At 41.0% G+C, this 17,020-nt stretch overlaps 1 protein-coding gene across 1 annotated transcript; it reads left to right on the top strand.

The window, feature by feature from the left end:
* The first annotated feature begins 18 nt into the window (after positions 1 to 18).
* Positions 19 to 11,874, top strand: LOC121680938 (myosin heavy chain, fast skeletal muscle-like). The gene is made up of 38 exons (XM_042060537.1): positions 19 to 234; positions 342 to 485; positions 572 to 728; positions 830 to 857; positions 988 to 1,108; positions 1,197 to 1,289; positions 1,623 to 1,686; positions 1,771 to 1,869; positions 1,950 to 2,053; positions 2,135 to 2,273; positions 2,835 to 2,953; positions 3,115 to 3,264; positions 3,359 to 3,529; positions 3,619 to 3,919; positions 4,023 to 4,090; positions 4,176 to 4,263; positions 4,352 to 4,469; positions 4,569 to 4,692; positions 4,789 to 4,925; positions 6,418 to 6,673; positions 6,788 to 7,030; positions 7,110 to 7,286; positions 7,375 to 7,520; positions 7,621 to 7,711; positions 7,793 to 8,182; positions 8,271 to 8,516; positions 8,616 to 8,812; positions 8,928 to 9,111; positions 9,192 to 9,357; positions 9,440 to 9,564; positions 9,654 to 9,962; positions 10,120 to 10,323; positions 10,432 to 10,557; positions 10,655 to 10,825; positions 10,911 to 11,015; positions 11,095 to 11,190; positions 11,535 to 11,666; positions 11,756 to 11,874. Exons 1-38 carry the CDS (start codon positions 31 to 33, stop codon positions 11,774 to 11,776), a joined length of 5,814 nt encoding a protein of 1,937 aa, XP_041916471.1. The 5' UTR covers positions 19 to 30; the 3' UTR covers positions 11,777 to 11,874.
* The last annotated feature ends 5,146 nt before the right edge of the window (positions 11,875 to 17,020 follow it).

Raw genomic sequence — 17,020 nt, forward strand, 5'->3', positions numbered from 1 at the left:
TGTTTATGATTAATGCAGTAACCAGCAACCATGGGGGACGGTGATATGGCCACGTATGGCAAAGCTGCCATCTACCTTCGTAAGCCCGAGAGGGAGAGACTTGAGGCCCAAACCAGGCCTTTTGATGCAAAGACTGCTTGCTTTGTGACTGATAAAGAGGAGTTGTACGTCAAGGGTACAATTAAAAAGAAGGATGGCGGCAAAGTCGTTGTTGAAACGCTTGAAACTAAGGAGGTACTTTAGCAAGGCTGTTGAAATTGTTCTGGTGTGAAAATGTCATTTTCACAGAAAGTTTCTTGAATACATCTCTTTGTTAAAGCTGTTTTCTACATTGGTTTCAGGAAAAGACAGTGAAGGAAGATGAAGTCTTCCCCTTGAATCCTCCCAAATATGACAAAATTGAGGACATGGCCATGATGACCCACCTCAATGAAGCGTCTGTCCTGTATAACCTCAAAGAGCGTTATGCAGCATGGATGATCTACGTAAGCCTTACACTTTTAAATAAATTAAGAAAATAAAATGAATTTGAAAAGCTGAAAAAACTATCTTCTTCATTTCTTTATTCTAGACCTACTCTGGCCTTTTCTGTGTCACTGTGAACCCCTACAAGTGGCTCCCAGTATACGACCAAGAAGTGGTGAATGCCTACAGAGGCAAGAAGCGTGTGGAGGCCCCTCCCCACATCTTCTCTGTCTCTGACAACGCATTTCAGTTCATGCTCCAAGGTATGCTTTCAGTTTTAAATCCATCACTGAATAATACATTATATATTTGATTCATTTATGTAAAATGAACCATTCATGTCAATCTCTATTTTTCCCCACAGACAGAGAGAATCAGTCTGTCCTGATCACGTAAGTGTCCATGCATCGCTTAAAACTTTTTACATTATTAAAAGGCTAAACCTTTACATCGTCCTCTGTATACTCTGGTACACTTTGTAATTATGATATAAAAAATTGCAATATCTTCTGTTTAATACAGCGGAGAATCTGGTGCTGGCAAGACTGTAAACACCAAGCGTGTCATCCAGTACTTTGCAACAATTGCAGTGGCTGGTGGGAAGAAGTCAGATGCATCAGCCGGCAGCAGTGGAAAAATTAAGGTATAGGACCCCTTGCATATTTATAGGCTAATTATCACATAGCAACACAGACATTAACTTCAATGACAATATATGTATTGACTTGCAGGGCTCTCTTGAAGACCAGATTATTGCCGCCAACCCACTGCTGGAGTCTTATGGTAATGCCAAGACAGTGAGGAATGACAACTCTTCACGTTTTGTAAGTTTAGTTTATCATCTAATCTCTTACATGTTTTTTGTTGTTTTGTTTTTAGATAGAATCAACTTTTTAGGGTTTTTGTTTTAACTCAAACTTATCATGCACTTTGTTTTATATCAATATCTCTTTTTCAAAACATCCTCCAATGTCTACTTAAACCTCTACACTATCATCTTCTGCTTTTTTATTAGTAAAGGCAGTATTTATTGTTACTGTTAGGTCTATTACTGAATATTTATTGAATACTTGAGTATTTTCCTCATGTGTAACCTGCTTTGGTTAAAAGCATGAGCTAAATGAATACATGTTATGTCAAAATGTAATCTCAAACAGGGAAAATTCATCAGAATTCACTTTGCCACATCTGGAAAACTGGCTAGTGCTGATATTGAGACTTGTAAGTATAATTGTTCCAAGTAGAAATGTTCTTTTATTGCCTTAAATGTATCAATTGACAATACATCCTTCCCTGCGTAAAAAGACCTGCTGGAGAAGTCTAGAGTGACATTCCAGCTTCCTGATGAGAGAGGCTACCACATCTTCTTCCAGATGATGACCAACCACAAGCCTGAAATTATAGGTATGGTTTTTGGTTTTCAACAAATGTTTAATCAATAAATGTAATTCTGAATTTGTAAATTCATTTTTTAATCCCGACAGAAATGTCCCTCATCACATCCAACCCCTATGACTTCCCAATGTGCAGTCAGGGTCAGATCACTGTGGCGAGCATTGATGACAAAGAGGAGTTGGATGCCACAGATGTAAGTCTTCAAATAATGGGTTTTCCCCTCTTCAGTTTCTTGAAGATAGTTTTAAAATAATCAAATAATTTATCATTCTAGGATGCCATTGACATCCTGGGTTTCAATGCAGAGGAGAAAGTCACCATTTACAAGCTGACTGGTGCTGTGCTTCATCATGGCAACATGAAATTCAAGCAGAAGCAGCGTGAAGAGCAGGCTGAGCCTGATGGCACTGAGAGTAGGTTACAACACTCTACTGAATCAGTCAGTTCTAGCAATAACTACAAGGTACTCTTAGTTATTGAGATAATTTTTATGTTAAATTAAAGTTAAATATGACTGATATCTAAACACGTTTATCAAAAATGACAATAACGGACTGGCACTGGCAGATTCGGTAAGTGAATCTGGGAAGACTGATTATCAAGCAGTAATGTTAACGATGCTACACCATGACCATGCACAAAATTGTCATACCACCATGTTATTTATATCAACTTGTGTGTAATCATGTATATTCATATTCTAAATGTCCCTCTGGATTAAGATTAAGAAAGTATCTATCTTAATTTAAAGACAAACATTTACAAAACAATGGTCACTCAGATACTTTTATGTTTTTGTGAGACATATAGCCTTTAACCTAACACTATCTTGGACAAACGTTTTGATCTAGGGAGAGGAGACTGAGGTGGACAAACATGTTTCATATGTTGTCCCAAATTAGTTTGGAGTGTGGAGTATGAAATTGGTCGCTATACATTTCACCAAAATGCTTCACTGTTGCACATTTTTTTAGCTGCTGACAAAATCTGTTACCTCTTGGGCCTGAACTCCGCTGACATGCTGAAGGCTTTATGCTACCCAAGAGTGAAAGTCGGAAATGAGTATGTCACCAAGGGTCAGACTGTGCCACAGGTATTATTTTAGTCACTAAAAAGTTCACTTAAGATGACAAACTATTTGGCAGTATTAGGACAGAATTACTATTAGTAAAATGACCTGCTTTTATCGTATAAGCATTTTTCCTTTTTAGTCTCAGAGCATAGGATGACCCCTGCTTAAATATTCTGTTTCAGGTCAACAACTCAGTTTCGGCCTTGTCCAAGTCCATCTATGAGAGGATGTTCTTGTGGATGGTCATTCGTATAAACCAGATGTTGGACACTAAACAGCCAAGGCAGTTCTATATCGGTGTGCTGGATATTGCTGGTTTTGAGATTTTTGATGTAAGCATAAGTTAACACCATTTTTCATTCACACCACAATGTAGTATAACTTCAGTAGGGGACATTCATATTACAAACTATTTTTTAATCACAGTACAACAGCATGGAACAGCTATGCATCAACTTCACCAATGAGAAACTGCAACAGTTCTTCAACCACACCATGTTCGTTCTGGAGCAAGAGGAATACAAGAAAGAGGGCATTGTATGGGAGTTCATTGACTTCGGCATGGACTTAGCCGCTTGCATTGAGCTCATTGAGAAGGTCAGTTTTAATCAGTCAAATGAGCCAAATGCTAGATTTGTATTGTTTTATAATATCCACTTTTAAAACTAAGCTCATTTTTCCAACAGCCTATGGGAATCTTTGCCATCCTTGAAGAGGAGTGCATGTTCCCCAAGGCCTCTGACACCACTTTCAAGAACAAGCTGTATGACCAGCATCTTGGCAAAAATCAGGCCTTTGAGAAGCCCAAGCCCAAAAAGGGCAAGGCTGAGGCCCACTTCTCCCTGGTGCACTATGCCGGCACTGTGGACTACAATGTTACTGGGTGGCTAGAGAAGAACAAGGATCCACTGAACGATTCTGTTATACAGCTGTACCAGAAGTCGGGAGTTAAACTCCTGCCTGTCCTGTACCCACCTGTTGTTGAAGGTAACAAAAACTACACAAGTTTACAAGCTAATGTAAAAATACCCATTGATGAATTTATATATATATGTATACCTCAATAATTGAATAATGTTTATGTCAACAGAGTCTGGTGGTGGTGGTAAGAAGAAGAAGAAGGGTGGCTCCATGCAGACTGTGTCATCACAGTTCAGGGTGTGTATATTAAACCAATAACAAACAAATAAATCATCTAAATGAAAGGTGAGGGCATGTTTTGATTGCATTCTTATCTCAACAGGAGAACTTGGGCAAACTGATGACCAACTTGAGGAGCACCCATCCTCACTTTGTGCGTTGTCTGATTCCAAATGAAATTAAGAAACCAGGTAAAGGGCGCTTGGAAGTCAATAAAGATGTGTGCATTACTCATGTATTACATTGAGAATAGAAGATCTAATGACGTGTATTTGACAGGTTATATGCAGAACTTCCTGGTCATCCATCAGCTCAGGTGCAATGGTGTGCTGGAGGGTATCAGAATCTGCAGAAAGGGTTTCCCAAGCAGAATCCTCTATGGTGACTTCAAGCAGAGGTGAACTGAGAAAGCCAATGAAGTATTACACTTATTCAATACTGCATTTATAGAGGAGAAAAGTAATGCTCTATATGGACATTTATTTATTCTGTCCAGATACAAAGTGCTAAATGCCAGTGTCATCCCTGACGGCCAGTTCATTGATAACAAGAAGGCTGCTGAGAAGCTCTTGGGATCCATTGATGTTGATCACACCCAGTACATGTTTGGACACACAAAGGTAGATAGGTTTATCTGTATCTCATGAGTATTATCTGTATCTCATGAGTACAAACTAGAGCACAGATAGATGCTTATATTTTCATTCATCCCTCAGGTGTTCTTCAAAGCTGGTCTGCTGGGTGACCTTGAGGAGATGCGAGATGAGAAACTGGCTAACCTAGTCACAATGACTCAGGCTCTCTGCCGTGCATACCTGATGAGGAGGGAGTTTTCAAAGATGATGGAAAGGAGGTAAATTTGTATATCAAAGGAACTCAGAAGTCTAAAAGACTGCTATAGTATGAGTAGTAGGCCTATTAATTGTAAAGTGTGCCTCGTTATCCCTACATGAAATGTATTTCTCAAAAATATGTCTGAGAAGATCCTATTACACTTTCTACTAGGGATGTAACGATAATATTATTGTCAATTTCACGATATCACAATAACAAAAGTGTCTCGATATCGTCATGGACATGTGACTGTATCAAACCATAGGTTTGGTATCAAACAATAGGTCTTCTGGGCAAAAAAACTGTTTAGTTTCAGCTGCCGTGGTAGCCTAGAAATCTAGACGCACCCTAGCGGCGGCAAATTAATTTGCTCAGCCTGTATGTCTAGTATCGAACCATAGGGATTTCTATTGGCTTAGCACCGTGGATGTTCTCCAATCACAGCGCTCTATTTTGTTAGAGAGTCTTAAGGCGGGCTTAACAGGATAACGACAGTCCTGCGACTGTGAACAACAAGGAAGGTGGCTATGGCGAACGAAGAGCGGTTGTTTGAATCGGCGTTGGCGTCAACTTTGGAGGAGTTGGACTTGTGCTTTTCTTTGAAAGTTGAGCAACACAATGCACTTAAGTCATTACTTTCGAAGAAGGATGTATTTGCCGTTTTGCCGACCGGATACGGATATGGTCGTAGCGCTGGCCTATTGCATGCCTAGGCAGTTTGAAAGACAATTCTCTGCCCGCCCCTTGGATTAAGCGAGGTGAATGGTTCGATGCCAGACTATACATCTCAATGATATAGGATGGCCCCGCCAGGCTACTGCCATGGAGCAGAGTGAAGGGAAAATTAAAAATACAGAGACCATCATCCTATCGTGCCTATTATCCTTTGCGCTCTGCTCGTCGGTTGCCTGTACAGATCTAGGCCTACAGCAAAAATGGTAGATGCCAATGTTGGCAAGAGTTTCAAGTGTCAAGTGTTTCTCATCCTATTTTTTCATCTGCGCCTCCTCCGGTTTATATTTGATTAGACCTGTTATAAGAGTTGAGCTGATGACGGGATCTGTCCATTTTCATTATGGTATGGTTATGGTATTTAACAGACGCTTTTGTCCAAAGCCACCTACAAATAACAACAATACAATAGTTAAATTTAACAGTACAAGACATGTACAGGCTACACACACACACCTTATGCAACTATGCAGTGCCTCCAAACGAGAGTTTGAGATATTTTATATATCAACCGAATGACTAAACTCATTTATGAATGCACCTTTAGGCTACTTTCTGTCTAATGTAGGCTATTGGTGTCTTAGTTCATAGACAAACAGAGTCAGACTGAAACATAGCCAAAAAAAGGTAGAACTGCGAAGGAGATCGGTGATCTGGTAGTAAATGATCATATACGATTTTGATATGGATGCATCCCTTCTTTCTACACAATTCTTGTAATTATACAGTCATTCTACAACCTATATTTAAGGATACATTTCACCACCCTTCTTGTGTAGGGAGTCTGTCTACACCATCCAGTACAATATACGCTCATTTATGAATGTCAAGCACTGGCCATGGATGAAGGTTTACTACAAGATCAAGCCTTTGCTGAAAAGTGCTGAAACTGAGAAGGAGCTGGCCGACATGAAGGAGAACTTTGGGAAACTCAAAGAGCAGTGTGCAAAGGCAACAGCCAGGAAGAAGGAGCTAGAGGAGAAGATGGTGGCTCTGGTGCAAGAGAGGAATGACCTGGCTATGCAAGTGTCATCTGTAAGTGCATAGTGTACCATTTCAATATTCACAATCATACAACTACCCAATCTCAGCATTGCGTTGTCAATACAAAGTATGTATTGTCATGCTTCCATCTTATATTTACAATAGGGAAATGAGGGTCTCAATGATGCTGAGGAGAGGTGTGAGGGTCTTATCAAAAGTAAGATCCAGCTTGAGGCCAAGCTCAAAGAGACAACCGAGAGACTGGAGGATGAAGAGGAAATCAATGCTGAGCTGACTGCTAAGAAAAGGAAACTAGAGGATGAGTGCTCTGAGCTCAAGAAGGACATTGATGATCTGGAGCTGACCCTAGCCAAAGTGGAGAAGGAGAAACATGCCACCGAGAACAAGGTCGGGATTTATAAAGGGCTGATTAATGTAGTCTGTAGTATCTTATTTACACTGTTCACTGATGTAAAACTATGTGCAGGTCAAGAACCTAACTGAAGAGATGGCCTCTCAGGATGAGTCCCTTGCTAAGCTGACAAAGGAGAAGAAAGCCCTCCAAGAGGCCCACCAGCAGACTCTTGATGATCTTCAAGCAGAGGAAGACAAAGTCAACACTCTGACCAAATCAAAGACTAAGCTTGAACAGCAAGTGGATGATGTAAGTACAAAAGAATCAACATTTGACAACTTCTCACACTGAAATTTGACCATTTACCACATACTCACCTCACACTTTAAATTGGCAGCTTGAGGGTTCCCTGGAGCAAGAAAAGAAGCTCCGTATGGACCTTGAGAGAGCCAAGAGAAAGCTTGAGGGTGACCTGAAGCTGGCCCAGGAGAGCATCATGGATCTGGAGAATGACAAGCAGCAATCTGATGAGAAGATAAAGAAGTAAAGGCATTATCTATTACAAAATATCTCTGTTCTATTCCCATGTATGCAGCCAACTTCAAAAATGATTTTTCCTTTCTTCAATCTTTTTTTTAATCAGGAAGGACTTTGAAATAAGTCAACTTCTTAGTAAGATTGAAGATGAACAATCACTTGGTGCTCAGCTGCAGAAAAAGATCAAGGAGCTTCAGGTTCAATTATTCTCCACCAACTCAAACTCTGAGTGTTTTTGCAGTTTTCTGTTGTACTAACATATTTTTATTTTTCAATAGGCCCGCATTGAGGAACTAGAGGAAGAGATTGAGTCTGAGCGTGCAGCTCGTGCCAAAGTTGAGAAGCAGAGAGCTGATCTCTCCAGGGAACTTGAGGAGATCAGTGAGAGGCTTGAGGAGGCTGGTGGTGCCACTGCTGCTCAAATTGAGATGAACAAGAAGCGTGAGGCTGAGTTCCAGAAGCTGCGTCGTGACCTTGAAGAGTCCACCCTTCAGCACGAAGCCACTGCGTCAGCTCTCCGTAAGAAGCAGGCAGACAGTGTGGCTGAGCTGGGAGAGCAGATTGACAACCTCCAACGTGTCAAGCAGAAGCTTGAGAAGGAGAAGAGTGAATACAAGATGGAAATAGATGATCTCGCCAGCAACATGGAGGCTGTTGCTAAAGCTAAGGTTGATGAGATATTTTCCCTCATGTTATCTTTTAAACAAACCAACTTACAATAAATGTTTTTCTACTAATGGGCATTTTCATAAACAGGGAAATCTGGAGAAGATGTGCCGCACCCTTGAGGACCAACTCGGTGAAACCAAGGCTAAGAGTGATGAGGGTGCCCGTCAGGTCAATGACCTCAGTGGTCAGAGAGCAAGACTTCAGACTGAAAATGGTGAGCTTAGCCGCCAGGTTGAGGAGAAAGATGCTCTTGTATCTCAGCTGACCAGAAGCAAGCAGGCCTTCACTCAGCAAGTTGAGGAGCTGAAGAGACTGAATGAAGAGGAAGTCAAGGTACTGTTACTTACAGTATGCATGAAATGAAGAAATTGGACTACATCAATCAAATTTTGGTAAATGCTTTAATAAACACCCTTACTTGTTAACAAACAGGCCAAGAATGCCCTGGCTCATGCTGTTCAGTCTGCTCGCCACGACTGTGACCTTCTAAGGGAGCAGTTTGAGGAGGAGCAGGAAGCAAAGGCTGAGCTTCAACGTGGCATGTCCAAGGCCAACAGCGAAGTTGCTCAGTGGAGGACCAAGTACGAGACTGATGCCATTCAGCGCACTGAGGAGCTTGAGGAGTCCAAGTATGTGCTAAAGATGCAAAAACACAGTTTTGGACATATTTTGTTCACTAAAACAAATGTTTTCTTAAAAAAATCATCATATTTTCTGTCTTAAATCTGATGTTTTTTCCTTCAGAAAAAAGCTTGCCCAGCGTCTCCAGGAGGCTGAGGAGCAAATCGAGGCAACCAATTCAAAATGTGCCTCTCTAGATAAGACCAAGCAGAGACTCCAGGGTGAGGTTGAGGACCTCATGATTGATGTGGAAAGAGCCAATGGTCTAGCTGCCAACCTTGACAAGAAGCAAAGAAACTTTGACAAGGTAATACCTCCAAAACATCATTCAGAAGTGGAATGTAGGTGAATAAGTATAAGACTCACAACAACAACTCTTTCTAAAAGGTCCTGGCAGAATGGAAGCAAAAGTACGAGGAGGGTCAGGCAGAGTTGGAGGGTGCCCAGAAAGAGGCTCGTTCTCTCAGCACTGAGCTGTTCAAGATGAAGAACTCCTATGAGGAGTCTCTTGACCACCTTGAGACCCTGAAGAGGGAGAGCAAGAATTTGCAACGTGAGTCAAAAACAACCCAATACATATCCCACTCAAAAAATATTAAGACTATGTTTGCTGTAATATAACTGCATATTTGCAGAAGAGATTTCGGATCTGACTGAGCAACTTGGTGAAACTGGAAAGAGCATCCATGAGCTTGAGAAGTCCAAAAAGACTGTAGAGACTGAAAAGACTGAGATCCAGACAGCCCTGGAAGAAGCTGAGGTAAAAAAATCAGGAGGGCTTTCCTACACAGTGAGAAACAGTTATTAAGATGCTGTTTATATTTAAAAAATCTTGATTTTCTTGTTTAGGGAACTCTTGAGCATGAGGAGTCCAAGATTCTTCGTGTCCAACTTGAACTCAACCAAATCAAGGGTGAGGTTGACAGGAAGCTTGCGGAGAAGGATGAGGAGATGGAGCAGATCAAGAGGAATGCCCAGAGGATAGCTGACACCATGCAGAGCACTCTGGACTCTGAGGTCAGGAGCAGAAATGATGCCCTGAGAATCAAGAAGAAGATGGAGGGAGACCTCAATGAGATGGAGATTCAGCTAAGCCATGCTAACCGCCAGGCTGCTGAGTCCCAGAAACAACTGAGAAATGTGCAGGGTCAACTCAAGGTCAGTTACACAATAAAGCAGTACAAGGATCCTATCTTACCATAATTACTATTTGTTTAATAGTTCAAGAATGTCCATAAATCAATATTATATGATTTTGTCCAAACTCTCTCTTGGTAGTATGGCATGTCTTTTGTCATTCCATGTTTTTTATTAGGATGCCCAACTGCACCTTGATGATGCTGTCAGAGGACAAGAAGACGGGAAGGAGCAGGTTGCCATGGTGGAGCGCAGGAACGGCCTGATGGTGGCTGAGATTGAGGAGCTCAGAGTTGCTCTGGAGCAGACAGAGAGAGGCCGCAAAGTGGCTGAACAGGAGCTGGTTGATGCTAGTGAGCGTGTTGGCCTCCTGCACTCTCAGGTGGGGATATATTTTTCTCACCCCAAAAAAATATTTTTAATCGTACCTGCAGTTCTTTCAAAATATTTTTCACCATGTAACATATTTTAAATGATTTCTGAATGTTAGAACACAAGTCTGATTAACACCAAGAAGAAGCTTGAGGCTGACTTGGTTCAGATCCAAGGTGAGGTTGATGACATCGTCCAGGAGGCTAGAAATGCTGAGGACAAGGCCAAGAAAGCCATCACTGATGTGAGCAATGTTTTGTTTTGAACTTTAGTACTTTATATTATGAGCTAAATACTGTACATAGCTTGTGTGATCTAAAACACAATTTCCCATTATTCAGGCTGCCATGATGGCAGAGGAGCTGAAGAAGGAGCAGGACACCAGTTCTCATCTGGAGAGGATGAAGAAGAACCTGGAGGTCACTGTGAAGGATCTGCAGCACCGCCTGGATGAGGCTGAGAATCTGGCCATGAAGGGTGGCAAGAAACAACTCCAGAAACTGGAGTCCAGGGTAAGTGATTAAACTTGGGTGGGATATTCAGAATGTAATAAATAAAATGAAGACATTGTGAAATGAAAATCTTGCTTATGTAAAGGTTCGTGAGTTGGAAAGTGAGATTGAGAATGAACAACGACGTGGTGTTGATGCTGTCAAGGGAGTCCGCAAATACGAGAGGAGAGTGAAGGAGCTCACCTACCAGGTACAACGTTTCTTTCACCACTATTGAACAGCATTGATCTCGAGGAGGACAATGATTGACAGATTTTTTTTCTTTTCAGACTGAGGAGGACAAGAAAAACGTCAACAGACTGCAGGACCTTGTTGACAAGCTGCAGATGAAGGTCAAAGCCTACAAGAGACAGGCTGAGGAAGCTGTAAGTTGTTTCTTGTGTTGCCTATATGGTCAAATGTATTGCCTTTCGCATTAATAAAAACGATAATGTCTAATATGAAAACACTAGACTAAAATAATAAAAGATAAACAACTTTTCGGTTCATCCAAACACCATCGTCAGTTGTAATGAATGCAACAGGAAGGATGAACTCCAAAACATTTTGTACCTCTTAGTCCTTTAAGTCCATTGTTTTTAAAGTAAACATTTTAAAAGAACTGCCATCACCTGGACCATAAGTTAATCTTCATTAACACAAAAAATGATTGGCTTGCTTCAAAACAGAAGCATCTGCACTCAAACATACTGTACTTTCTCATTATTAGGAGGAGCAATCCAACTCCCACCTGTCTAAGTTCAGGAAGGTTCAGCATGAGCTGGAGGAGGCTGAGGAGCGTGCTGACATTGCTGAATCCCAGGTCAACAAGATGAGAGCAAAGAGCCGTGATTCTGGAAAGGTAAATCTAATTTGCCATATTTCAATGTATTATAAGCCTTCATATGTTCATAGTCAATTTAATTTCATTCCTCAATTTCTCTTTCTCAGGGCAAGGAGGCTGCAGAGTAAATCCTGTGAAATCTTCTGACCAGTCACTAATTTGGATTAATATCCTGATTACTGTGGCCACTCTGTAACTCCTACATAATAAAAGTCTTTTCAGAATATGAGTTTATTGTTTTTTTTTATTACAATCAGAATTAATTGTGATTAGAATTTGTAACATGTTTTGACTCCCTTATTTGCATTTAAAATCACTTTAAGATTTAAGATTGTTGGCTATAGACTTGTTTGCCAATAATGAACGATGCAGTAACACTTTCTATGAAGGTCACTTTTATGCACAGGTTATGCACAGGTAAAGTGGGTTGGGGACGGGGAAGAACGCAGTTCCGCCACCTCAGATAAATTAATAATAAATATATTCTTTCATACCAATGATATAGCACGATGATATTGTTAAAATAAATAGTGGGTTAATTTTTCTTGTGTACAGAGGTGACCAAGAAGCTAGCAATTCTTGTCCAAAATGTATTGCTACACCACAATACTCAATATGTTGTCCAACGGTCATTTTTCCCTGTTGCACCAACACTGTATTTTAGGGTTCCCCCTCCTGCCAAATCCCACTTTAACCACTGGTTATGCATACATTCATTACACCTTATAATGCGATCATAAGTAATTATAATAATAATTAAAATAGTTCACAAACAAGCATGAGACTCTTTAGCAATCTTCATAATGCATTATGAATTGTTGCTTTAATGCAGGGATGGGCGAACTTTTTGGCTCAAGGTCCATATTGGGTTTTGAAAATTGCCCCCAACACACAACAACAACAACACATTACATTTATATAGCGCTTTTCTCGATACTCAAAGCACATCACATGGCTGGGGGGACCTCACTAGTAACCACCACCAATGTGTAGCACCCACCTGGGTGATTCACGGTAGCCATTATGCGCCAGAACGCTCACCACACACCAGCTTGAGGTGGAGAGTGAGGGAGTGAATGAGCCAATTACAGTGGAGGATGATTAGGGGGGCAGAGTGAATGAGCCAGGTTGGGAATTTAGCCAGGACACCGGGGAACCCCCTACTCTTTGCGATAAGTGCCATGGGATCTTTAATGACTACAGTGAGTCAGGACCTCGGTTTACCGTCTCATCCGAAGGACAGCGTCTCCTACAGTGCAGTGTCCCCGTCACGGCACTGGGATCGATCTTTTTTGGCCAGAGGGAAGAGTGCCACCTACTGGCCACCCACCAACACCACTTCCAGCAGCAATCTAGTTTTCCAAGGAGGTCTCCCATCCAAGTACTAACCAGGCCCACACCTGCTTAGCTTCAGTAATTCAGCTAAGACAAGGTATCCAATGGTCTGGCTGCTGGACACACACACACACACACACACACACACACACACACACACACACACACACACACACACACACACACACACACACACACACACACACACACACACACACACACACACACACACACACACACACACACACACACACACACACACACACACACACACACACACAAATACATTTTTTATAGCCTATCATTTAGTATCAACAGAAATTTTGTTTTAAAATATGAATTGCTCTTTAAAAAATACTGCTAATTTGATGCTGTTTAACAAACGTATAAATTGTGCACTGTCGCTTTAACAACAATTCACATTTAGTTCTCAATGATCTTCTGCCCGCTCAGCTATGGCTAGTGTTGAACCTGGCTGTGCCCCATCACAGTTTATAAATGGTCAGTAGTGGGAACTACTGTTGCTCTCATGATTTCCTTTTAAACTAGATGTACTGCATACATACTCCATCATTTACTCCATCCCCCACTCTTGAAACTTTTGTGTATGCTTGTTTGGCATGCCTGTGTGTGTGTGTGCGGCTGCACAGAAAGTAGCCTACTGGCGCTGCAAAGGTGAATAGATTGTAGAATAGCCAAAAAAGTTGTAGCATTGTTATAAAACCTTTAAAATCTCTAAACAATCACAAGTAGGGCAGTTCATCACAGTTCATCCATTGCAACTGGATTGATGAAAGGTCACTTACACCTGTAGGCTACATTGTATTTGAGGAAAGCAGAAGGTATCAGCATAATGTTTATTATTTTTTATTATTTATTTATTTATTTATTAATAAACAAAAACATCTCTGTCAGTTCCATGCAGTTTTCAACAGCTATCAAAAAGAAAGGTCATTTTTGGATGGATGGATTTTTTGTGAATGTTTCTTCTTCTACATAAGATTTTAGTCATCTTTAGTTCATGTGATACTTTATTGTGAATGCACAAATTAAGTACCAGTAGTCTGAATGAAATGCAGTTTTACATCTAACCAGTGGTGCAAATAACTGACATGTCCCAATGGGCCTTCATGAAATGCGTCGCTAGACTGTTCATACACATTTTAACGGGCCAAGTTGAAGAGCTGTTGTCCGTTATTGTTCGTGCAAATATAGGCTGATTTATGTTCTCGGTGTCCCGGGTATCGTTGACCAAAAATTCAGGAAGTAGATGTGTACATTTAGTGACTGTACACTCATTGGCCTGTAGATAGTGGTGCACACATATACACACGCACAGAGAGTCCAGAATGAATTTCATCAAGCCAGTACCTTTCCGGAAATGTTGCCATCTTTTCTGCCATCTTTAGGGGAAAGTCCGTAGGAGTCAATTGCCAAGTATGCTCTGGAAATTCACAATTTCGTCGCCGTTTAAAAAAAAAAAAAAAAAACATAGTCCAGTATATAGTCCATGTCTTTTTTTTTTTTTAAACGGCGACGAAATTGTGAATTTCCAGAGCACACTTAGCAATCGAGATGGCAACATTTCCGGAAAGGTACTGGCTTGATGAAATTCATTCTGGACTCTCTATCTGACCACATAAAGACCTCGGGATACTTCGGTTTGGCTTTAGGGACCCTCTACTCACTACCACGTAAGTGAAATGTTGTTTGGAACTGTAGAAGAGGTATAAAAAATAGCGTTTTGTAGCGGCGAAATAATATGCCCTTCTCACTTCCACGCTAACGAGCTTTGACTAAAAACGGTAAAATCGAACTTTCTCAAAACACATCCGAATGACATGATTTGGATGTCAACTCAACGTATGTACTCCCAATCATCCGTAAATTGATCTAAAGTGCATTTTACTCCGGATAATTCCTTTAACCTCCTTGACACACAGATAACTCTCAGTTAAAACGTGTTTGTGCCGTTTACAGTGTTGTGCCAGTTCACAGCTTTTCTGAACTAGTTCAAGTTCAGTTCATACATGCTCAAAGTGAACAGTTCACGTTCAAAGTTCACAATTTTAATTCTGAACTAGTTCAAAGTTCAGTTCATTTGACTTTTTCGTGAGATATTCAAATAAATACTTTTTTTCACACTACGAGCTAGAAATCACTATACGTTCTTTGAAGCTGCTCATTGTAGACATTTGCTCATGACACTGCAATTGTGGGTTTCTTACCAGGTGATGAAACTTGCAGCAGTACAAGGTAGACCAGTCTCCGTGCCATCACTTCCACTAGCCATTTTTTTAAAAATTGCAGCGCTTTCTCTCACTTTCGTCATTGGTCTGTCTCTCTCTCTCGCTCCTCCAGCCCTCCGCGCTCTCGTCAGAGAGGGTTCAAGCGGAGCGAGAGGCGCAAACGTTCGACAATTTCCGCGTTCGATTATTGCAAGGGGGAGGGGGGACCCCCTTTATGCAGACCAGAGTAAGCCCTTGCTGCACTAATGTCAATGGAGACTTGTGGAATTTTACCAATAAATTGGTCATTTTGTCTTTCTGGATTTGTTGAGGGGTTTTTGGAAAATTGTGTCATAATCTGTAAGTGTTTGGGATCATTTCAAGCCTAATAGTGTAATTTTTTAGTGTTCGGATTTGTAATAAAATAACTTAATATTAGACCAGGCTGCTGCCAGTTACTGTCTGGTTGTTATCATGCTAGCTAGCCTCTTAGCTAAGGTAACATTTTAAACGGAGAAGTGTAATTTCTTTGAAATGACAACTAGCTGAATAACACTACTGACATTAGTTAAAGTGGATAGTTTATACTCAAGCGAATTTGCAACAGTATATTAAGTTTAAGCGAAGTCCTTCAACTACTAGTCACTTGTTAGCGCATAGCTGTATTGCCATAGCTACTACCATCCACTTGTATAGCATTTTAAGCTAGCGTTAGCTAGCTAGCTAGCTCGGTTCACATGACTAATTAAATTATTCATATCATGTCCTTAAGAATGATTCATTGGTATCATACATGATTATGGACAATAATACTGTGAACACAATTATGTTTATCTGTTGTTATTGCTTATTAAGAGAGAAAGTTTATTTAGTGACGTAGGGTGACACTCCCACTTATGCAGACCGGAACTGTCCCGTTTTGCTCCCATAGTAACGAATTACGTTGCTCTATCTTGCTAGTAATCAAGGATCTTTGCTCTCGTCGTTGCCTGCTACGCGGCGTTGCTATGCCTACCCCGCTCTGCTGCAATTCTTCACGGGTAACGTTGTGTGGAAGCCAGTATGCTATTCAACTATTCTCAGCCGGACACTACGTTGCCCGCAATGCATTGCGCACACAATGTCAAAACCATTTTTGTCTGGTGATACATGATTTATAGCCTGGGTGTTCCCATGCTGCCTTGCGCGCGATTTGATTCACGCTGCTAAGGCAGCCTGGAGACCATGGAGCAAATTTTCGCCTGAGATAGGGAACCAATCACAGAACAGGGGGGAAAGCAAGACGATGATGAGCTATGCACAGACGCATTTGATAGACATCCGTGGCACCCAATAAACGGATCTGGGCATTTTTTTCAAATACGAGAAAATGAACGTTTGGTTCCCAGACCACGTCTCATTGAGAAGTGGTGGCGCTAGCCAGGCTACATGATTTAAGCGGCACCAGCGGGAATACAGGAGGGAGGAACTTTCTCTCGTTGCGTTTCAAAAGAGAAAACAGATGTCACTCAGTTTTCAATGGAAAACTAATTCCAACGTTCATTTACAGTGATGTCTGCCCTTCATGACACATAATGTGAACTAATTCACGTTCAAGTTCTTTATTAAAAAATGTGTTGCGTTCAGTTCAACGTTCACGAAAAAATGAGCGTGTTCAATGAACGCGTTCTTTTGAACTCGTTCACGCACAACACTGGCCGTTTAGTGATGTTTGCTAAAAGATTTAATATTTGTATAGGTGCTTTCTGTACTCAAGCCGGTGCACCTCCATTAGATTACATGCAATCGAAACGAATGTTTTCCAGCCAC

The sequence above is a fragment of the Alosa sapidissima genome, chromosome 13, assembly GCF_018492685.1.
Source record: "Alosa sapidissima isolate fAloSap1 chromosome 13, fAloSap1.pri, whole genome shotgun sequence".
In the NCBI taxonomy this organism is placed as follows: Eukaryota; Metazoa; Chordata; class Actinopteri; order Clupeiformes; family Clupeidae; genus Alosa; species Alosa sapidissima.

Coding starts and splice junctions, on each gene's coding strand:
- LOC121680938 (XM_042060537.1), top strand. CDS start 31: ATGGGGGACGGTGATATGGCCACGTATGGCAAAGCTGCCATCTACCTT. Junction 8,183..8,270: donor AGGCTGTTGCTAAAGCTAAG/GTTGATGAGATA, acceptor TTTCATAAACAG/GGAAATCTGGAGAAGATGTG. Junction 9,358..9,439: donor GGAGAGCAAGAATTTGCAAC/GTGAGTCAAAAA, acceptor GCATATTTGCAG/AAGAGATTTCGGATCTGACT.